This window comes from Orcinus orca, chromosome 6, assembly GCF_937001465.1.
Source record: "Orcinus orca chromosome 6, mOrcOrc1.1, whole genome shotgun sequence".
Lineage (NCBI taxonomy): Eukaryota > Metazoa > Chordata > Mammalia > Artiodactyla > Delphinidae > Orcinus > Orcinus orca.
Genome location: NC_064564.1, coordinates 107,789,470 through 107,810,793, shown reverse-complemented (window position 1 = coordinate 107,810,793; position 21,324 = coordinate 107,789,470). Strand labels below are relative to the sequence as shown.

The 21,324-nt window shown below is 54.7% G+C and overlaps 1 protein-coding gene across 5 annotated transcripts in view; it reads right to left on the bottom strand.

Moving 5' to 3' along the window:
- DAB2IP (DAB2 interacting protein) overlaps positions 1 to 21,324 on the bottom strand; it is a 193,728-nt gene that overhangs the window by 148,850 nt on the left and 23,554 nt on the right. The window contains exon 1 of one of the 5 annotated variants that reach the window (XM_033427266.2): positions 20,528 to 20,836. The exons of 1 other annotated variant lie outside the window; for it this stretch is intronic. In XM_033427266.2, coding sequence (XP_033283157.1) covers positions 20,528 to 20,630 — 103 coding nt within the window. In that variant the 5' untranslated portion in view covers positions 20,631 to 20,836. Of the gene's footprint in view, positions 1 to 19,306; positions 19,579 to 19,669; positions 19,695 to 19,937; positions 20,462 to 20,527; positions 20,837 to 21,324 lie in introns of those variants that run through there. 3 more of the 5 variants (XM_049710764.1, XM_049710765.1, XM_033427273.2) reach the window with 3 other exon arrangements.

Here is a 21,324-nt window from a genome sequence, read left to right as displayed (position 1 = left end):
GTCAGCCCAAACAGCCCCAGAGCCCACAGCCACACCTCAGCACCAAGGGGGCTCAGGGACCAGCCACTCTGGAGGCAGCCCAGTTGCCTCTGTAGCCACCCGCTGTGTGACCCAGAGCAAACGACTTCACCTCTCTGAGCGTCTGCTTCCTCCTCTGCAAAATAGGGGGGAAAATATAACAGTACCCGTCTCCCAGGGTGTTGTATGGCTACTGAGCTGTCCAGGGACCTGGGAAAGGGCCATAGCCTGCAAGGGTTCATCCTTATCGTGACCAGCAGGGACAGTTAAGCCTAGAGGGGGTGAGGGACACAGCCACATCACAGAGGGGCTGGGTGGCAAAGCCGGGGCCCCCTCTCCCTCGGCCCCCACCCATGCCCTTGGTGGGGCAGGAAATGATAAGCCTCGGAGCCGCCCAGGAAGGCCTGTTACAGAGGCACACTCTTCTCCAAACCCACTAGGTCCCCAAATGACAGAAATTAACATTCGTGGGGCGCTTACTACATGGCTGGCACCATGTGAAATCCTTCAAATGAGCTCCTATCATTTCACTTCCTCAGCAATCCCGGCAGGTAGTTATTACCACTTCCCCATTTTACAGAGGAGTAAACCGGGGCTCAGACAAGTGACCTGACTTGTCCAAGGTCACCTAGTGAGCGGTACAGCCTGGACTCGGCTGTAGACAGTCTATTCCAGCGCTCTCAGCGGCCACCCCAGACCGCTCCTAAGGTGCCTTCCTTCTCTTTTCCTCAAACCCTGTGATTCCTCCAGTGTGCCAGGTGCTGACCGAGTCCTGGGGCCGCCAGGAACAGGACTCCGGCTCCAGGCAGGCTGGCTAGGGCTGGGGCACAGGGGCAGGGAGCCACGGACTCGGCTTGGAAGAGCTGCTTCAGGGAGGATGGGGCTCTGAGGTAAGCAGGGGGCTGGCTGCACCAGGAGGGAACCCCCAAGCTTTGAGGCTGCAGGCTGGGACTACAGTTCAGACAAAACCAGCCAACCTGGTTTGGCCCCAGGCAGGTGAGAGAACCGCCAACAGTTTCTCTCTTGAGAGAATTTGCAAATGTGGAAGGAATAGAAAAAGCCGAACAGTGTGGAGGTGAAGAAAACTCCAAGCCTTAAGGCTGACAACCTACCCTTGGGGTCCTCCAGCCCCCAAGAAGAGGAGGCCTCTTGCCCTGGGTGAAGCTCCACTGGCCTGACACCACCGCCCTCGAGGTCATATTTGGAGGTGGTCACTCAGGCCTAGGGTGACTTATGGGCCAACATGTGTTCCCCTCAAATTCACACGTTGAAGCCCCGACCCCCAGTACCTCAGAATGTAACTGTTTGGAAATAAAGTCTTTAAAGAGGTGATTAAGTTAAAACGAGGCCATCGAGGTGGGGCCTATAGTCCAATCTGACTGGTGTCCTTACAAGAAGAAACTGGATACACAAAAGGACTCCAGGGGCCCACGTGTACAGAGGACAACCAGGTGAACAGGCAGGAAGAGGGTAGCGACCTGCAAGCCAAGGAGAACAGGCCTCAAAGGAAACTATCCCTGCCGACACCTTGATCCCGGACTTCTAGCTTCCAGACGATGAGAAAATAAATTTCTATTGTTTAAGCCACCCCGTCTGTGTTTTGTTTTTTGCAGTACGCGGGCCTCTCACTGTTGTGGCCTCTCCCGTTGTGGAGCACAGGCTCCGGACGCACAGGCTCAGTGGCCATGGCTCACGGGCCCAGCCACTCCGCAGTATGTGGGATCCTCCCGGACCGGGGCACGAACCCGTGTCCCCTGCATTGGCAGGCAGACTCTCAACCACTGCACCACCAGGGAAGCCCCCCCTGTGGTATTTTTTATGGCAGCCCTAGTGGGGTCCAGCCATGCTGTTGGAACAAGGCCCCTGGCCTGGCCATCTGGAGCTGACCTCAGGCGTGTCAAGTCAATCTCCTCTGCAAAGACGGGGCGAGAGGAGCTGTGGCCACAAGCTTAACAGGGACAGCGTGAAGCTCAGGTGAGGCCGAGAGCAGCCAGGTGGGGAGTGGCATCCCACCTGCCCGGCAGCCCCTGTGCCCTCCCCCACACACTGTCCTTAGGAATGCACCTGCCTGGACTCCTTCTAAAGACTGTGAACATTAAAAAGCACCTGGACCTCGAAAATCACAGTCCTCCAGGAATGGACACTTGGGCAGGGGCAGGGTGTCAGTTCATCCTGGTCTCCCTGCAACTATAGTGGTTTTAAAACTGAAAGTCCCATGTCCTGGGAAATCCCTCCCCCCGCCACCAGTCCTGGGCATATCGAGACGGCTGGTCACCCTAGCCAAGGGTCTGCCTCTCTTGAGGCCTCCATTTACCCATCCATGCGTTCATCTGACAAATATTTACTGAGGACCTACTATGTACCAGAAACAGCCAAATGCTAACGGCGAAAAGCCAGACAGAGAGCCTGTCCTCCTGGGCTTTCTGTCCTGTGAAACAAACGAAAACAAGCATTAAAAAAACTATCAATACGCACGCACGCACGCACGCACACGTATACACACGTGGAAGTTAAGACTGTAATGCGCGCTATTGAGGCAGAGACTAACAGATCGCGGGAAGGGCCACCCTCGATGAGACACATGGTCCCGGAGGAAGGTCATTTCAGGTGAGAGCTGAAGTGGGACATTCCAAGGAGGAGAGGGGACCAGAGGTGGACAAAACCAAAGGAAAGACCAGCGAGGCTGAAGAGTGGTGAGAACGGGGAAGGGGAGGTGAGCCGGGACAGGCCAGCCAGACGGCAGGGCCAAGGGCAGGTTACACGTGGCTCCCAGAGCGGTGGGAAGTGACAGCGACTTGAACCAATCTACCTTAAATTTAAAAAAACCACACGCACTCTAGTGACTAAGTAAAGAACAGACTGTAGGAGAGCAAACAAAGGCGCGAGTCCGATTAGAAGCATCCTGCAATCACCCAGAAGAGAGGACGGCAGCCTGGGTCTGGATCAAACTGGGGAACCAGGACTCCGGACGGATCATGGTTCTTCCCCATTACCCATCTGATCTTCCTCTTTAGTTCAGCAGCCACTGGCTTCGTCCCAAGAAGACCCCTGGGAATCGGTCAGTCAAAGCCCAGGGGCCTTGGCAATGGGACTTACCCCGCCCCCCTTCCCCACACACACCCCACGGTACCTGTCACTTTCTCAGTCAACCCTGTCCCGAGCTGGCTGGGAATCAATCTCGTCCACGGGGTCAAGTGACTGTGAGCTTTCCTCCCGCCTGGGGGTGGGGCTGGGGCCCTGGTGGTACTTTGAAGCTATTAACAATTGACATCTGTTAATTATTAGTTCGTCCACCTCTGTTTTGCTTTCACTCACACCACTGCTCAATCCACTGGCAGCCCCGGCCCTGAGAAGTGGAAATATTACCTCCCAACAGAGAGACGGGGAAGCAGAGGCCCCTCGCACTCTGGTCCATCAGACCTGGGTTTAGAAAGGTCCCCTGGAGGTGGGGTGCAGGGGGAAGCAGGAGGCAGTGGCTGGGGCATCGCCTAGTGGACAGTGGGGGCAGGGATGGAGGTAGGAACCAGTGGCCAAGGGAACTACTGGTCTTTCACGAAGGAGGAAGGAGGGAAAGGAGGGGAGGCACCAGGCAGGGCTTCCCCAGCCCGGGTGGCCTGGCCAGCGCAGCCTTCACCTGAAAGCAGGAAGTCGGGGCTGGGGGAGGGGTGGTTGGGGTGGGAGGAAGTGGTTTTAGTGGAAGGAACAGGATTTCCATGTTAGACCAGTTGATGTGCCTTCAGAACATCTGGTAAAAATCACTTCTCCATCTGGAACTCTGGAGGGAGGATTAGAGCGAGAGACTTACCGTCGGGATTGGAAGTAGTCCAGGTTCGGGGGTAGCTGACACCCTGAGCGTGAATGGGGTTCCCAGGTCAGAGGAGGGTAGCCAGGGTAGGACCCTCCGAGGGTCAGAAGGCATCTACATGCAAAGGGCCAGGAGGTGCAGTGTCTGGGAAGGCAAGAGTCGGGCAGCTGGAGGCTGGTACCCACCGTGGGAAGGCTGGCTGAGGCCCCGAACAGTAATGATATTATAATCATCGAAGATCCCATGTATCAGGACTTCCCTGGCAGTCCAGTGGTTAAGACGGGTTCGATCCCTGGTCGGGGAACTAAGACCCCACATGCCATATGGCGCGGCAAAGAGAAAAAAAAAAAAAAAAGATCCCATGTAGAGTTTCCTTCATGTGCCAGGTCTTGAACTGGGGATGTGATCATCTATCTCAATGACACCTGCATAAATCCTTTGGGGGATGGTACTGTTATTCCATTTTACAGATGGGAAAGTCAGCAAAGAGTGGTATAGTCACCCAGCTGGTCTTGAACCCAGTCGGACTCCAGATCTCACACATACTTGTAACCACTGTACGGGGTTGGGGGGAGGGTCAGCGTCTGCTGACTGGTCAGTGGCGGCTATTGTCACTGAGGAAGGGGTTCCTAGGGGCCAGAAGGTGACCAGGTAGGGGCAGACAACGGTTCTTCCAGCTGGGAAGAGTGGGAGGGCGGCTCCGGCAACTTCCTCTAGCAGCTAGCCGCGGCGGCCACAGTAGGAGCCGCCCATCTGAGCGGAAGGACCTGGAAGGCTGCAGCGGGGGGCCAGAGGTGGGAAGGACCTTTAGTTCTTGTTCTCTAGGATCCAAACTTGGAAAACAATGACCGCTAAAAACGATTTGATGACTAAAATCTTTGACGGTTGCTAAGTTTAGCACCCAGGGTGGGGTAGGCACAGTGACGTACAACGTGCAAATCTTGACTTCCACCACCAGCCCGATGTCCTATCCGGGTCCCCTGTTTAACTCCTCTGTCTCCACACTTTCAAATAATAACTTGCAACCCAAATAGGGCTTAGAGATCAATGAGATACACATTCAGTATCCCATTAGTACCTAGCACCTAAGCTAGTAAGGGCAATGTTTAACCCAAAGAAATCAACCACTAATGGTGGAATTTCAGGCACCAGAGGCGGTTTACAGGAGCTCCTAAAATCATACCAGTTCTCAACCCGGTAAACAGTGACAAACACTAGGCACTCAAACTAAAACAGTGCCTGGCAGATGGTAGGCGCTCAATAAGTATGTGCCCCTGCAGGCAGGAGCCGTGCAGCTCACTGATGCCACAGTCAGAGGACAAGAAGGCCTCCCTGGAGCCTCAGAGTGCCAGGAAGCACAGCCTCCAACCATCACCCCTCATCATGTCCTATCTCATTACAATTTACCTGTCGGTTCCGTAGGACAGTATTACGTATGGCCAGAAATGGCTTCCAAGCACATGTATTTGGTCTTTCGAAGTTTGGAGGAGTCTTTCGACATTATTTAGTTTCAACCCAGTTGTTTTCAAACCTTAAAAGCCCCTATAGGGCTTCCCTGGTGGCGCAGTGGTTGAGAGTCCGCCTGCCGATGCAGGGGACGCGGGTTCATGCCCCGGTCTGGGAAGATTCCACATGCCGCGGAACGGCTGGGCCCGTGAGCCATGGCCGCTGAGCCTGCGCGTCCGGAGCCTGTGCTCCGCAACGGGAGAGGCCACAACAGTGAGAGGCCCGCGTACCGCCAAAAAAAAAAACAAACAAAAAAGCACCTATAACACCAAAACCCAGACCCAACAAGGGATGGCACCCGGGCCCTCAGAGCACATGCAGACCCTGCCTCTCCCAGCGAGGCGCAGACCCCTTTCACTAATCAATTATGCCGCTCTTTCCTGCTGAGCCAAGCTGTGGCTTCGGATCCTTCTCAGGGCCCAGGGTCTGCTTGGTTTTGTTCTAGGATATGATGTGCCTCCAATGTAAATTCCTTCTTTGGAGGAAAAAAAAAAAGTGTCTACAAAAATCCATTGAATTTACCAGCCATTCATGACATGTGCATCGTGTTTCTGGGCTTTCTGTTGTTTTTGCCTGTGTTTGCTCCCTCTTCTTCTGGGGCCAGTGCCCCAATATTCCCTGGGGACCCACTTCCTCCACTCTCACTGCAGTAAAGAAACAGAGCTTAGAACTGGGTGGAGTGAGAGGAGAGAAACAGATATCACGGCCTAGCTCATTCAGTTACGGTCCATTGCACTTCCTTGGCTTCTGTGGATATGTGAGCCCATAACACCCCTCTAACTTTGGCCAGTTTGATGGGATCTTTGCCTCTTATGCCTGAAAGACCCCTAGCTGACCACACACACACACACACCGAGCTGGGCACTGAGGGGTGATTCCAGGGTGACAAAGGGTCCCTGTCCTTCAGGAGTTTCCCAGTCTAACAGATGGTTACACAGACTCAAGGAACCAGTCATAGAACCAACTCCAACTAAGATGGTGATGGAACAAGAGAAACCACTCTCCCATTAAAGGGCTCATCCCCTCCTCCGATGGGCTGACGCTAAGCCTCCCAACCCCCCCACTACAGCCCCCAGGGGTCCTGGACCTGGAGTCAGGAGACTGGGAGTCCGGTGGGAACTTGGACAGATCACCCTGGGCCTCGACTTCCTCATCTGTAAAATGGGGAGGAAAATGCCATGTGACCCCCAGGCAGGGAGTTGCAGTGTCCAGGTCTCACGGAGGGAGTGGGGGAGGGCAGTGGTTAAGACAAAGGACAGGCCACCTCTGGGGCTGGACCCTCCTTCTCCCTGGGTGAGGGAGGGGTGGGGGGGTAGAGAGATTCCACTGAAGCCCCTGTACCATGCTGCCCCCCGCCCCCGCCCATATAAGCTCCAGGTGAGAAACCTGAGGAACCTTGTAATCCAGGCTTTCCCTTCCGCGTCTAGAACACTCACTCATTTGAAATCGGGCCTTTTCCGGGCATTTGCTGGGGACCGTTTCTGGGAGGAAATGCCCACACTTGCCTTTTTATCCACTGAGCAGGTAAACCTCCCAGTCCCGCGCTGAGATCCTCCCTTCATGCCCTTCCCAGCATCCCACTAAGCAGGCACCCTGACCTGCCCTCCCCTCCCAGGGGACGGCAGTGCCCCAGGCAGCAGGGTCCAGGGCCAGCACTTCAGGCTGCCCAGAGGGACGGGCAGGCCGATTCACAGCAGCTGCTCTCCTTCAAGGCTCTCCTAGGAGTCGCCACTTTCTCCCTGGCCCTCCGGGAGGCCACATGACAACAGCCAGGGTCAGGGTCAGGCTGGGGCCAATGGCCAGGACTAAACGCCAAAGGTGAGGGCTGACCAAACCCATCAGATCTGACACTTGCCTTTCAGCTCTTCTTTTTCCTACAGTAAACCTGTCCCAGTTCCACAGTCAAGTGAGCTCCCGTGCCACCCGTGCACTGTCAGTATGAGAGGGGACCGATTCAAAGGCAAGAACTGTATCATCTACCACACCACCCTCACCACCACCAGCAGTGCCGCTGGCCGCCCACAACACCCTTGAAAACACATTCGTGGGCATCCCCCTGCCTCTGCACCGGCACCCTCTCCTAAAACAATATTCAGCAGCTCTGAATCACCAAAAGCAATTACTCCAAGAAGGAATTTAGGCAGACAGGCACTAGAATAAAGACAGTAGATAATTCCCACTGTCAGGTAACTGCTCCCCTGAGAATTTCCCATAATAAAAGAGGAATCAGAAAGAGAGCATTTTTTCCCCAGAAAGGAAGGGGAGACTGTGCATTGATAAACAGAAGGCTCTTCTCTTCTCTGCTGCCTCTTCTCCCCTCCCTCAGCTGTGCCCCCGCGGGACCAGAGCACTGTGGAGGCACGGAACCCATGGGGATCGCTGGGGGAGGCAGGTGGGGCCGAGTTCCGGGGTCCCAGGCGCTGGGGACAGTGCTGGGTTCACAGAGGACATTTGACTCTCGTGTCCTTCCTTGGGCAGGGATGCAGACTGCGCCAGGGCTCCTGTTACACACAGGCTCAGGGATGCATGATTTGGCAGTTAACCTCTCTCTGTTTCATGTGTCCATCTCATTCCCTCAACAAGGCCAAATGCTCTTTGAGAGCAGGTCACAGCCAGCCCTTCCTTGCCCCCTGGCCCTGAACACCCACATAAAGGACCTGCCACTTGATCCAGGAGTTGATGGAGACACACACAGGTTTACCTGGGGCCAGTTACTTGGTTTCCTTGACTGTCAAATGGGGAGATACCATCAAACTACTATATAGATGTCTACAACACCACATCCCCCAAGAAGGTCACAAAGCTTTGTCAATAGTTATTCCAGGAAGAAAGTGTCCTAAGGTCAGAGGTTTGGAGAGTTCTGGGGCAAACAAAGTTCGACAGATTTCTGAATTGCAGAACTTCTCAGAGCCTTTAAAATTGCCACTGTGGGTTGGTACTGTACAAATGGGCATCAAGTATGCAGCCTTTCCCAAAACTCCTTTTTTACAAAGTATCCTCCAGACTGCCATTCCATGGGACATACCTGGGCCAACAATAGTTGCAGACAAAAGGCATAACAAGGATATAATAAGGCATTTAAGGGGGACTGGCTGGTGGGGTGGGAGCTCTAGGAACATTTCACGGAGGGCACAGTGCTTGAGATAAGTTCTGAAGGAACAAGGAAGGGCAAAGACAGGGACATTCCAAATAGAGGGGACTGGCCAGCAGGAGCCCAGAGGTGGGAGAAGCCTGGGCATGCTGGTTCTGGTTGTTATCTGGACAGAATGAGGTAAAACAAATGGGGAGGGTCTTGGGGTAAAGAACACAGTAAGGGATTTTTTAAGATCCTTAAATAAAAACAATGGCTTACTTGTATGAGTACTTACCGTGTGCTGGCATACGTGTAGAACAATTCTCACAATTCCTATGAAGCAGGATCTATTATACCCCCCTCATTTCAGAGCCAAGGACAAGTTAAATGACTATGCCAATTTATGCAGCTACTGAGTGGCAGGGCAAGGACTGGAAGCCCCCAGGACATCAAGTTCAGAACCCATGCCCTTGGGAATTCCCTGGCGGTCCAGTGGTTAAGACTCGGCGCTTTCCCTGCTGGGGCCCAGGTTCAATCCCTGGTGAGGGAACTAAGATGCTGCAAGCCACGAGGTGCGGCCAAAAGAAGAAAAAGAACCCATGCCCTTAACCACTGCACTTCCCCGCCCCAGAGCCACGAGGGGCAGGGCAGAACGCAACGCCACCAACACCAGCAACGTGTTTAGAGTCAGTGATTCCTTGCCATGTGACACCTTCTCCCTACGCCTTGGTTTTGATTTATACTCCATCGGCCAGTCCTCCCCAAATACGTACACAGGTCGTTAGTTCTGAATATTTAAAAAGAAGTCTTATCAACCATCCTTCCGGGAACGGGCAAGAAGGTGCCCAAACAGCATGCTGGCACCCAAAGAAACAGCGGCCAAACCATCAACATCCTCAACAAGATGTATGTTTCCCAAGCACGTGGCTGCAGCTTGATTTATGGGGCCCATTAAGCTAGTCTAAGAGGGAGCAGACCTCTCAAGGCAGAAAGGCCATGGTCATCTTCATCATCAGATATTTCAATAATCATCTCAATCACAGAAAAGAAGGCACCGGCCATTTCCTGCGCTTGCAAAGGAAAGGAAGTGAAATTGTTTGCCTCCATTCAATTAGGTAATTAACTAGACAATGCAAAGAGAAATTCCAGCAAGGATATAAATACTTAAAATCCCTGCACTAGTTAGTGAGGAGGATGTCAACAACAGGATCTCTGGCGGAGGGGAGGCGAGGGCAAAGAGGTGTGTCCCAAGCTAAAAACAACAGCAGGCAGGCAGCAGTTTTTAATGACAGGCGCTTACCGGGAGCCAGCTCTGTGATAAGCACTTTACCTGCATTACCTCACCGACGCCTCAAAACAACTCGGTGACGTGGTCACTATTATGCTCGTATGACACATGGGAAAACTGAGGCACAGGCAGTGAAATGACTTGCCTGAGGGCACACGATGGAAGTGACAAACTGAGCTCTGATTTCAAACCCAAATCTTCATCCATACCCTTCCCCTGCCTTTTTAATGGCGTGCCCAAGATAAAGGGGCTCTAGGGATGTACAGGTCTAAAGGGGGAAACTGAGCTAGGATTGGACATCACCCCCCCTCCTCCCCAAGTGTCCTGACTGCCAGGCTTGGGGCCTCCCAGCTGACCGGGCTGCAGGGCTGCCACAGAGACCCAGGCAAGCTTGGGAGAAGTGATTTTGCAATCCTGTCTGCAGAAACCAGGGCAGCTGCCTCCAGCACCACTTCCTCCAGGAAGCCCCCCTGATATGTCACCCTCCCCACACCAACCTGTGGCCTCTCCAAGACTGGGCATGCTTTCTCCCTAGGAGTGGACCCCGGAGGTTCACAGGAGGGAGGGGGGAGCCGAACCTCACATTGGTTTGAATCTCTCCACCCACCCCCTTCACCCAGCAGGGCTGCTTCAACATACACTCACCTCAGCAACTTAACCAGCAAAAACAAGCTCTAGTGTAATGTGAATGCTGTGCATTTCCAGCATCTTAAAGAAATCTCATCTTAAAGAAATCTCTTCCTCTATCATACCTTTTCTCTATTCATCCCTGGAGCTCACTGAAAAACCCACATTCAAAAACCTTTTTGTTTGGTGGATTTGAGTCACCCTGTATCTTTACAAGAAAAAATAAATAAGTAATTCATATAGTCTCTTTATATCAGACTTTTCCTACCCAAAACTGCCTTCCCAGAGGCAGTAAGTTTGGAAAGGGCATTGGCCAGAGTATCCCAAGACCAATGTAAAGCTGACTGAGAAGGTCCTCAGTAACAATAATGCAAATAGTGATAAGTAAGAACAAAATCACTAGCATTTGTTACGTGTTTACAAGGCACAGACATTGTACCGTGTTCTCTGGCTCCATGTCTAGTTTTAGCCTAACAACAACCCTAGGAGATAAGGATTATTATTATTCCAAATTGACAGATGAGAATACTGAGGATCAGAGAAGTGAGGTAACTTTGTCCAAGGCCCCAGAGCTGGTAGGTGGAGCAGCTAGGACTCCAATCCAGGTCTGTTTAATGGACCCCAGACTAGCCCCTACCCTTAGCCTCTCCAAAATACCAGGCCCCTCTGGGGTGGGAACAAGCTGCTTGCCTCTTTCCCCACCTCCCACCCCAAGCCCAGGATTCAGCAGCCAACAACAGACCCCTGTTCCAAATCTGAATCAACACAGTATTCGTCACTCCACTCAAAGGGAAACGACCCCAGCAACCATCCTGCCTTAAAGGCACCTTCCTGGAGGCGGGGGGGGGGGGGGGGGGGGGGGGGGGGGGGTGGGCAGGGGAGGATAGGAAAGGAATTAACATCAAAAAAGCCAACAGTTACAGGGGTTGGAAAGAGACAGGCCAGGAATGGCTTAATGTGCCCTTTCCTCCTGGAGCTTGGATACAGCCGTACCTGCTCTCCTCTGTTCCCCATCTCTGACTGCTCGTGGCCAGTGCTGCACGGGGAATATGGGGGATGATGTCAATCTAGGATTCCTCATTCACCCCTTTCCTGCTCCTTACTTGCTTAATCACACCTAATTTCTTGGTATTTATGCTTCCACAATCCCACAGGAATTAGCCCAGCAGCTGGTAGGCAGAGAAGCACAGTGACTGACACCTCGAGCTGTGGAGTGGGGAAGATTTTCATTCAAACTCTACCTCTGCCCTGTCCAAGCTGGGTGACCTCCTCTCTGGGCCTCAGCTTCCTCATCTGCAAAATGGAGATGATAACAGGACCTCGCAGGTCTGTTGTGAGAATCAAAGGGGCTGATCCTGGGAAAGTCTTGAGCCCAGATCCTGGCTCATGGGAAGTACTCAGAAAGTGTGAGCTGCCAGGAATGATTTTTACAGCCCAGGGAGGTCCTGCCTCTTGCACAGAGCCAGGATGAGACGGAACAAACACTAAAACCAGGTTCAAGCTGTCTCGACACAGAGCCACTCTCCTGGAATCGGTGAGACGGCAGAGTCCAGGAGCTTGTCATGGCCCAGCAGCTTCCAGGTCCACAGTTCACAGGCCAAGTACAAAGTCCCAACCCACAGGTTTGTTTTCCTTATACAGACACACACACACACACACACACACACACACACACACAATCGACAAGTGGCTCAGAGTGAAAGTTCCCAAACCTTGGCATCCTCCCCCATCCCGAGGTGAGTAGTGATCTCATCCCTGTGACTACGCCAACGCCAAGAGCCCTCGCCGGGAACCCGCAGGCTTGGCGCTGCTGGCTCCCAGCCCCAGGAGGGGCCAAGGCTGCAGAACCAGGACTCACACAGAGCTGGGAATCCCTGCGCTTGGAGCTCAGAAGCAGAGTGGCTCTGAAAAGCACAACAGTGTTGCAGCCAAAGCCCAAGACAGGGCTGGAGATCGGGTCTGAGTCCCAGCAAACCCAGGCCTCTGTCTGCCCAACTCTAAAATGGGCGGACGACAGATTTTCAACGGTCTGAGAGATCTGGTTTATCTCCCATCCTGCCTACCAGGGTCTCCCCCTATCTGGGGAAAGAGCAAAGAGCTAATAAAGGTATGGGTTAGAGGACAAAGGGCACTAAAATGTGTGGAAGGAGAGCCTGGTGGTCTGGGAGCTTGCCAGGGGCAAGGAGGCACTAGCGCAGCCTGTAAAAGTTTCAATGAATCAGGCCAGGAGAGAAGAGCCTTCCCTCAACTTCAGCCACCGCCTCCTCCCTCTCCTTTAATTCCTCCAACCACGGCAAGGACAGATAGACAGACAACCAGGAGAACCTAGATTGGAAACAGGAAGAAGCAGAGAAACCCAGATATAGACTTTGCTCCAGAACCCAGAGGCAGCAGAAAATGAGAGTCTCCCTCCTCTACAGTACAGGTTCCAGAAGGAGATGTGGGGAGGGACAGGGTGTCTTCTGAGGATTTAAATAAAAATCTGCCCTACCGGGACTTCCTTGGTGGTCCAGTGGTTAAGACTCCACGCTTCCATTGCAGGGGGTACGGATTCCATCCCCGGTCTGGGGAACTAAGATCCCAGATGCCGCGTGGCACAGTCAAAAAAAAAAAAAAAAAAATCCCCGCCCTTCCCCGCCCCACCCCCCACCCCGCCCCGGCAAAAAAAAATCTGCTCTACCAAACACCATAAAAAGACACCCATAGCAAAGCCGGGGGAGCACGCCATCACACGGCACTTTTGATAAAACATTAACTGCTGTGCTCTGGAATCCTCAATGGCTCCCCGTTGCCTATAGTATCATGTTCACGCGCCTTATTATGACATTCAAGGGGTCCGACTTGGGGTCTCAATGGTACTTTTGTGCTTCACTCTCATCACTACCCCCACCTCCCCACACACTCCCGCTCCAGCACTTACAGCCTCCCACAGCCCCCCAAGCCCTGGGGCCTTGATCCAGCCTGCGTCTTCCTTGCTGCTGCTTCGCTTAGTAATCTACCGCTATTGTTTCAATCAACCCCCTTCCCTCCTGTAGCCTGTGGACTTTAGACTTTAACTGGGCTCCTCGCAGGGGCCCAGGGAACAGACCTAGGTTCTGCCACCAAATACAGAGGCACAGCCTCCAGCAGAAATCGGGCGCATGCCGCCACATGCTCCTTCATAAAATGGGCAGCCCGACCTCCACCCACGTCAGCGGCTCAAGCCACTCGAGTGAGATAATGGAGCCGAAGGGCCCTGAGCAGCCTCAAGTCTGACACAGACCCGAGGGATTAGGATGCCTATTTTTAACTCCCCACATCCTGGCTGAAAAGCAAATCCCTCACACACCCTGCAGATCCCTATCAGGGGGCCAGCGGAGCCTTTTGGGAATTCTCTCCTCGCGGAAGCAGCGCCAGCTTTGATGGATGGGAAAGGCTCCGAGACCGCGGCTCCATCCAGAGCCAGCTTCCATTATGTCTGGCTGGGTCCTCACTGCTCCCGTCAGACAGCCATTTCCTGGTGGACTCAGCTGTCACATATTCTCCAGCCAGTGACAGTCAGACAGGGTCATCAAAGATGCTGAGAAGGACCATTCACTCCTTTACTTATTCATTTACCTCCATGCTCCCTCCCCTCCCCCTCTGAGGAGGTGCGACCTAGGGTGGCCCAGAGGAGCCAACCCTGAGGCACCTGTGCTGAGATGCTCAGTCCAGGGGCAGAGGCAGGGGCGGAGACAGGTAAACTGAGAAAACAAAAGTGAGCAGGACATTCAGTAACAAGGGCAGCACGGGAGGTGACAGGACTTCAAGGGCCCCTGCCAGCGTCTAATCGGGCAAGGGACTTGGGCAGCATCTGAACCGAAACCCAGACTATCATCGATCTCACTTCTCTCCCTCCAGCATTCCTTGAACCTTACTCCAAGATGGGTCTTCAACAGCCACTGTGACCTACAAGGAGATGGGAGCTCCCTCCTTGGGGATAGAGAGCTCCTCCCTGGTCACCTGGCCCAGCTGTGTGGGTGTTGACTAAAGCCTGTTCTCCTTGGTCCCTCCTCGCCCACCTGCTACTGCCTGAGTTCACTCTCAGCAAATGATACTAGCGGGGAAAATGACCCCAACACAAGAGCCTCATTCTGAATGGGGAGCCATCACGATGGAGAGCCTCTTCCTGGTTCAAAAGCCCTCGCTGAACGCAGGGACAGACAGTTTCCCCGGAGATTCTGACTGCAAAGAACTGCGCATCCCTAGAAAAGTCAAGGGAATCCCTGGGTGCCTCTGGGGCCATGTCTCTGGGCCCCCAACACAATCCGCATGACCTTGCAGACCCTTTGTAAATACTTTACAAACTCTCTTCTGAATTCTAGAGAATCAGATGAATCTTGGCTACGCTGCTTTGAGACCTGAAGTACAGCCTGCAGGCAGGGGAGCTGACAAGGTACCCTTTTCAGACCTGGTTCCAGGCCTCTCTGTCTTTGATGCCACAAAGCCAGAACAGACTTTCTTAAATAGCAAGAATGAGCCAAAGGAGGCAGAAAGTCTTTCCAAAAACCAAAGCCATCCCTCCGTGCATCCCTTGGCTGGAGCTAGCTTAACCCAGAGCCCAGACAGACAGGACCCCCACCTGTTTGCGTGGGGAAGCGGGGTGCAGGCAAAAAGCTCTGAGCCAGGAGCATAAAAACCAAGCCCGATTACAAGCCAGTCCAACTCTACAAGGCTTTATGAGCGTTTATTAGACCAAGGAAGGCCCTCGCCAGGCCCCACCCACTCCGTGGGCACCGAGATGAGAGATAAAGCCAGGCCTTGCCCTCAAGAAGTTCAGAATCCATCTCTGGAGATGGACAAGCTGATGACAAAGTGTGAAGCAAGGGAGTTGGTAAGAGCTACAAACCAGAACCGCCCAGGGGGATGTCTCCCCCTTAGCGATGAGACTAGCAGAAGTGACATTTGTGCCAGTCCCGGAGGGGCAGTTAGAATTTGGGCAATGAAGCAGTGGTTGAGAGAGAACATACAGGAGTCACAGTTGGAGCTTGAAGAACAGAGAGAGAAGAGGCAGGGAGGGAAGTGGGAGGAGGCCTGGGGCCCTGATGGCCAGGCCAGAGAGCATGGGTTTGATCCCGTGGGAGGGTGACAGGGAGCCCCACCCCCAGGGAGGGGAAAGGAGGCATGATGGACGGGGAGCTGAGGGCAGGTGGCTGGCAGAGGCCGCGGTTGACAAGGGCCTGCTTTACGAAGCCAGGCTGCTGGGAGCCCGCCCTGGGCATGGAGAACAGGCCACTGGAAGCCCCCAGTCCTGACACAGACTCCAGTTGGGAGGGGTTGGACTCAAGGAAGGCTGGGGACGCCCCATGGAGAGACATGCAGTGGCTCAGGAGGTAGATGAGAGACTATGACATTCTCTTGGTCTCTCGGCCAGGGTTGTCCTGGGCTGAGAGAGGGGCTCTACTGGGGCCCCAGCTCCCCCTCAGCTCCCATCCACACTCCCAGTCATTCCCATCATCACCCTCCTGCAGTGTTCAGAGTAATCCACCTCACTCTGCCCCGGGCACCCTCCTGCTGCCCCCCCACTGCACCCCAGCTCCCCAAGGGCCCCGGACACTGAGCTCACAAAAGCCCTTCCAACTGGTTTCTTAACCAGCCCCAGGGCAGCACTCTGCTCTCCAACCCCACCAACAACTCACCCATGCCCCGAGTCCATCATGGAACCCCACGCCCTGCCCCCGGAAATGCAAAAAAACGAAAAAGGTAACCTGTGTACGTCAAGGTTGGAAGGAATCTCAGAGATCTAACCAAACACCCCCCACCCTTTCTAGACAAGGAAACTAGTTTTAAGGGATGACCAGCCCTGCCCAGGATCACACAGCCCAGTGGTGGCCCAGTCAGAACCCAGGTCTTCCAGCATCCGGGCGAGGACTCTGGCACCAAAGCCACGACCAGGTGGGGCAGAAAACAATGAGGTGTGGGAGGCAGCGCGAAAAAGACCTGTGCTTATTGTCAAGGGGCCTGGGTTCAAGTTCTGACTTTACCATCTCCCCCATGCACCCAGACGGTAGAGCTTTGGACGTGTCACTGTAGCTTCCTGGACTCCAATGACCTCTTCCGTAGAATGGATGTTTACTAACTCGGTGCTTTCAGGAGATCAAACAGGATAAAGGTGAAACAAGTGCTCTGTGTACAGCAGGGCTAGGAGGTTGGGACTGGGACCCAGCCGAGGCCAGTGCAGGCGATCCCCGTACCCCACACCCCTCCTGGCACCAGCCCTACCCAGCCAGCCGCAGCTCAGCTGTTTCTCTAGAGCTGCCCACAGACCAGCAGAGCAGCCCTCCAGGGAGAGGATGCATTTCCACTGGATTTAAAACACCAATGCAGGGCTTCCCTGGTGGCACAGTGGTTAAGAATCCCCTGTCAATGCAGGGGACACGGGTTCGAGGTCTGGTTTAGGAAGATCCCACATGCCGCGAGCAACTAAGCCCATGTGCCACAACTACTGAGCCTGTGTTCTAGAGTCCGTGAGCCACAGCTACTGAGCCAGTGTACTACAACTACTGAAGCCCACGCGCTCTAGGGCCCACGCTCTGCAACAAGAGAAGCCACCGCAATGAGAAGCCCACGCACCACAACGAAGTGTAGCTCCCGCTCACCGCAACTAGAGAAAGTCTGTGCACAGCAACAAAGACCCAGAGCAGCCAATAAATAAACAAGACTTGAATTCAGATCTCCTGGAACCCACATGCCACATTCTTTCCCTAAGCATGCCTTGGGGCTGTGGTTCTCAGACTGTGCTGTGCGTGAGAATGGTCTGGGGAGTTTTAAAAAGTACAGATTCCTAGGTCTGGAGTAGAGGCGAAAGATCTGCATTTTAATAGGGGCGCCAGGTAATTGTGAGAAAAGCACTGCGAGCAAACACCACAGACTGAGACACACACACACACACACACAGTGTGTGGGCACAGTGGACACGCATGCCAGCACAGGACAGAAGTAACGATAAAGGCAGATGCTAGTTTTGGGATGCAGCCTAGCTCCTTATGTGTTGTATGACCTTGGGTAGGTCTCTTAACCTCTCTAAACCTGTTTCTTCATATGTAAAATGAGGATAAGAAAAGATTTCACCTCATGGGGCTGTCTTAAGGCTGCACAGAAATAGTATCTGTACAAGCTCTCAGTACAGGACCTGGCATATAATAAACACTCAATAAATGGTGCTGTGATCATTGCCAGGCTCAGTTCAGTGTGTTGAACGCCTCAGGGAAGGAACAGAATGCCAGGCATCAGGGGACCACAGTGAATAATTGAGCCAATGAGAGATGCCTGAAGGGTTGTACTAGAACCAGTGGGTAGAAGTAACAGGGACACAGATTTCTACTCCAAACAGGAAGAATTTTTTAACAGACTGGAGTTGCCCAATCATGAAACCAGCTGCCTAGTGGGCTGCCACTCAAGGATCCCAGCAAAAGAGATTAGATGCTCTCCAGGTGGAGATGCAGCTTCGGGGAAGGAAGAATAGGGATGGGGTAGCTCGATGATCTTGAAGGTGACTTTGGCCAGGTTCTACAGGTCAGCCCCTCTCCCTATCATGCTGGTTAATTAGCGCACTTGCACTCCCCTGATATTTGCAACCGTAACCACCAGGCATCCAAATGGGATGGGAAGAGATCAGTGGTAGACAGAAGGCCTTATATCTTCCGAATAATTCATGACAAGGAGGGGGATGGATGGGGCTGTCTTAAATCGGAGGCTTACAAACCCAGTGAAATCACATGCCTTGGAGAGTATGTGCATCTGTCTACTTTTCTCAAAAAGGCTGGTTAAGAGGGGCTGGTCCACACCAACTTTTGAGAGGAGAGGAAACTGAGTCACAAAGGGTCTGGGGCCCTCAGGCAGCAAAAAGGCCCAAGCTCCAGGATGCAGACTGGCAGCCCAAGGCTGTTGTCCTATGAGCCAGATGCTTTCCATGCCTAACCTCACAAAAGCCTCACCACATCCCCCTGGGGTGGGAACTTTGAGCTCAGAGAGGTTAGGAAACCTGCCCAAGGACACACAGCTAATGAACAGCAGGGCTGGGTTTTTCCGGGCTCCAAAGCCTGTGTTTGGTATGCTTTTAACTCTCAGGTGTACCGTCTTAGGTCAAGAAAACAGAAAGGCATTTGGCTTTGACATTGAGGGGAAATAAAGATGATCATTAAAAAGGATGATCCTCATACCACAAACCTGTGACAAGCTACCTGCCTATCCACCCTCAATCAAAATTAATTACCCCCCTAAGTAGCAAAAGAGGGCAGGAGAGGAGAGGCGCAGTTTCCATATGACTCAAGCCAGACAGCTCAAGAGAATAGACCGTTCAGAAACAAGAAAAGCCCACGGTGTTCCTACGAGGCTGGGGACTGGCACCTAGATGGCTTTGGTCCCTGTTCCCACTCTGCTTGCTCAAGATGTTTTCTGGAGGGTAGGGTTCCAGGCAGCCCAGGAAACAGAAAAGAGATCTCACTCCAATAACCCCGCCCCCCTGAAAATTGAGGAGTGGCTACTGGTCGAACAAAACAACACCCAAAACTTGGGTGCCCCGGGGTGCCTGGCTCTGGCCACAGAGGAGTGGCTGCCCAAACATCAACCCCCAGGAGTAGATGAGGAAGGTCCGAGGTTTGGGGAGACAACTTGGAATTGTTAGGGTTGGGAGGCTGCAGAAAGCCCCCAGCCAACCCCCACCGGCTGCGAGCCCCAGCTGGGGCTGCCTTCCTTGTAACACCGCGCGGTTCTCTCCCAAGGACCCAGCTGTCTAGAGAGGCGCCCAGGAAAGTTTAAAGGGTCAACTCACCACGCAAAGATCCTCGCAGCATAGGGGGCTGTAGGGTAGAAGAGGGGTGGGTAAAGCAAAGTCGCAGCCCACTCCTCAGTCAGGCACCACTATACCACCCATCAGGGTCACCAGGTCCCCTCGAACCCCGGATCCCTCTAGGACCCCCGCAAGACCCCGAGGCCCCCTCATACGGACTCGCGGGGGCCTAGCTCTTACCTCTACTCGCCAGCCTGGCCGCTGGGCTCTGCCATCCCAAAGGCACCGGAGCCCGAGCAGCACAGGGCCAGAGTCACGAGGCGGCGAGGTCGCGGGGCGCACGAAAGTTTCAGTAGCGCCAGCCAGGCGCAGCGGAGCGGAGCCGGCCAGGCAGGCGCTGGACCCCGCCAGGCAGGCGGCGGACCCCGCAGTAGCGCGCTCTGGCCGGCTCCGCGCCTCCGCCTGCGCCGCGGTGCTTGGGCTCCCGGGCTCCCCCGGCCACTCTGCCAGCCCAGCCCCGCCAATCGCAGGCCCCGGCACCCGCAGCTCCGCCCGCTGGGCCCGGACAGAGAGGAGGCGGGGAGGGGAGGGGAGGGAGCGCACCTGTTTGGCCAGTCGACCCCACTACTACCCGCGCCGGCCGGACTGGGCAGCGCAGATCCCCTCGGTTGACGGCACAGGCTCCTGGTCCCCTCTTTTGCCCCGGATCTGGGCCGGTCCACACGCCCACTCCCCTTCCCCGGCTCAGCTAGCTTGCTGAGCCCCTCTGTGTGGCCGGACTGCGCTCTTTTCCCGGGATTTCAAAGGTAAAATCCCAGCTTTAGCCCAGGGACTATGCAGATACCAGACTGAGGAGTGGGCTGCGACTCACCCCTCTTCCACTCCACACTCTCCTCTCCCGCAAGGATCTTCGCGCGTCCGGTGACCTCTTAAACTTTGCTGTGCGTCTCCCCTTGATCTCCACCCGCGGGGGCCGTGGGCTGATGCTAGGTCCAGAGCTCCGGGAGAGGACGGCGGTGGGGGGGGGGGGTCTGGGGGGCGTCACAGGGAGGGCACCTCCAGCCCTTCCATCAACAAATTCTCCACCCCATCTGCGTTCGGGCAAACATCTCCAGAATGCTTGCGATCCGTTTCAGCAGGTTCCCCTACTTCTCTTGGGGTCACAGTCAAAATTAAAGCTGGACGATTTTACTGTCCCATAATCCAGATAGGAAGACTGAGGCCAAGGGCAGGCAAAGGCTTCTCAAAAGAGGTGGCGAGACTGCGACTTCTTGCGAACCAAAGATGAGCTTGCAGAGAGCGCCTGACTCTTCTCCCCAAGCCCTGCTTGGGTTCCGACGCCTGCGTTCACCTTCCTTCGGCCCCGCCCCCCCGCCACGGACCCAGGGTGGGGAAGGAGAAAGAGGCGCCAGCAAGTGCCTGGGAAAAGCGAGAGGCGCGCCGGCTGCGGCGCGGCCTTACCTCGGCAGTAAAGCGTGTCCTCGCAGAGCGCGCCGGCGGGAAGCCCCAGCAGCGGCAGGGAGGCCCAAGCGAGCGCGCGGGAGGCCGCGCCGCGGGCTCCCATGCCGGACGGCCTCGGCCGCTCCTCGGCCCGCGGGCCTTCCGCCCTCCGCGGCACTTGTGGGGACCACGCTGTGCCCGCGGCCTCGGTCTCGGTTTCGGGGGTGGGACGTGGGCCAGGCCCGGGGTGGGGACTCCCGGTGGGGTGGGACTGTCGCGGCCGGCTCCTGGCGAGCGTAGGTCGTGCTGGGCAGGACGCTATTTTTAGCAAGAGCTGCTCTCCCAGTTGGACGGACAGAACCAGTTAATTCGACAGTTCATGAAAGGCCTGCACTGGGAGCTCCCCGGAACGGCAGCCGCAGCGCTGCTGAAAGCTGATCCTTCGCATTCCTGCCTCGGGAGGCGGGAGGGCGGGAGGAAGCCTCTAATTCCTGAGGGAAGCCGGCATCCTCTCAAGGCAGCTCCTGGGTTCCAAGGGCACGCCCAGGACAGGGCTCTCTAGATGGACTCTGAAACCCGCGGGTTTTCCTCCTCCTGACCCCAGGCCTCAGACTTCCCACAAAATGCCCACCCGAGGTCCCACTCTCCCTACTGGTCTCCAGTACTGGGAAGAGCCCCCAGAAGTGGGATGTGGCACACACACTTCACTCAGGATCTACTTGCTGAAAGAAGGAAGGAAAAGTGAAAATTCTGCACCAGAAAAGCTGGAGGATCAGGTAGAGGTCTTCAGAGCCTAGGCAAAATGGGATGGACGGAAA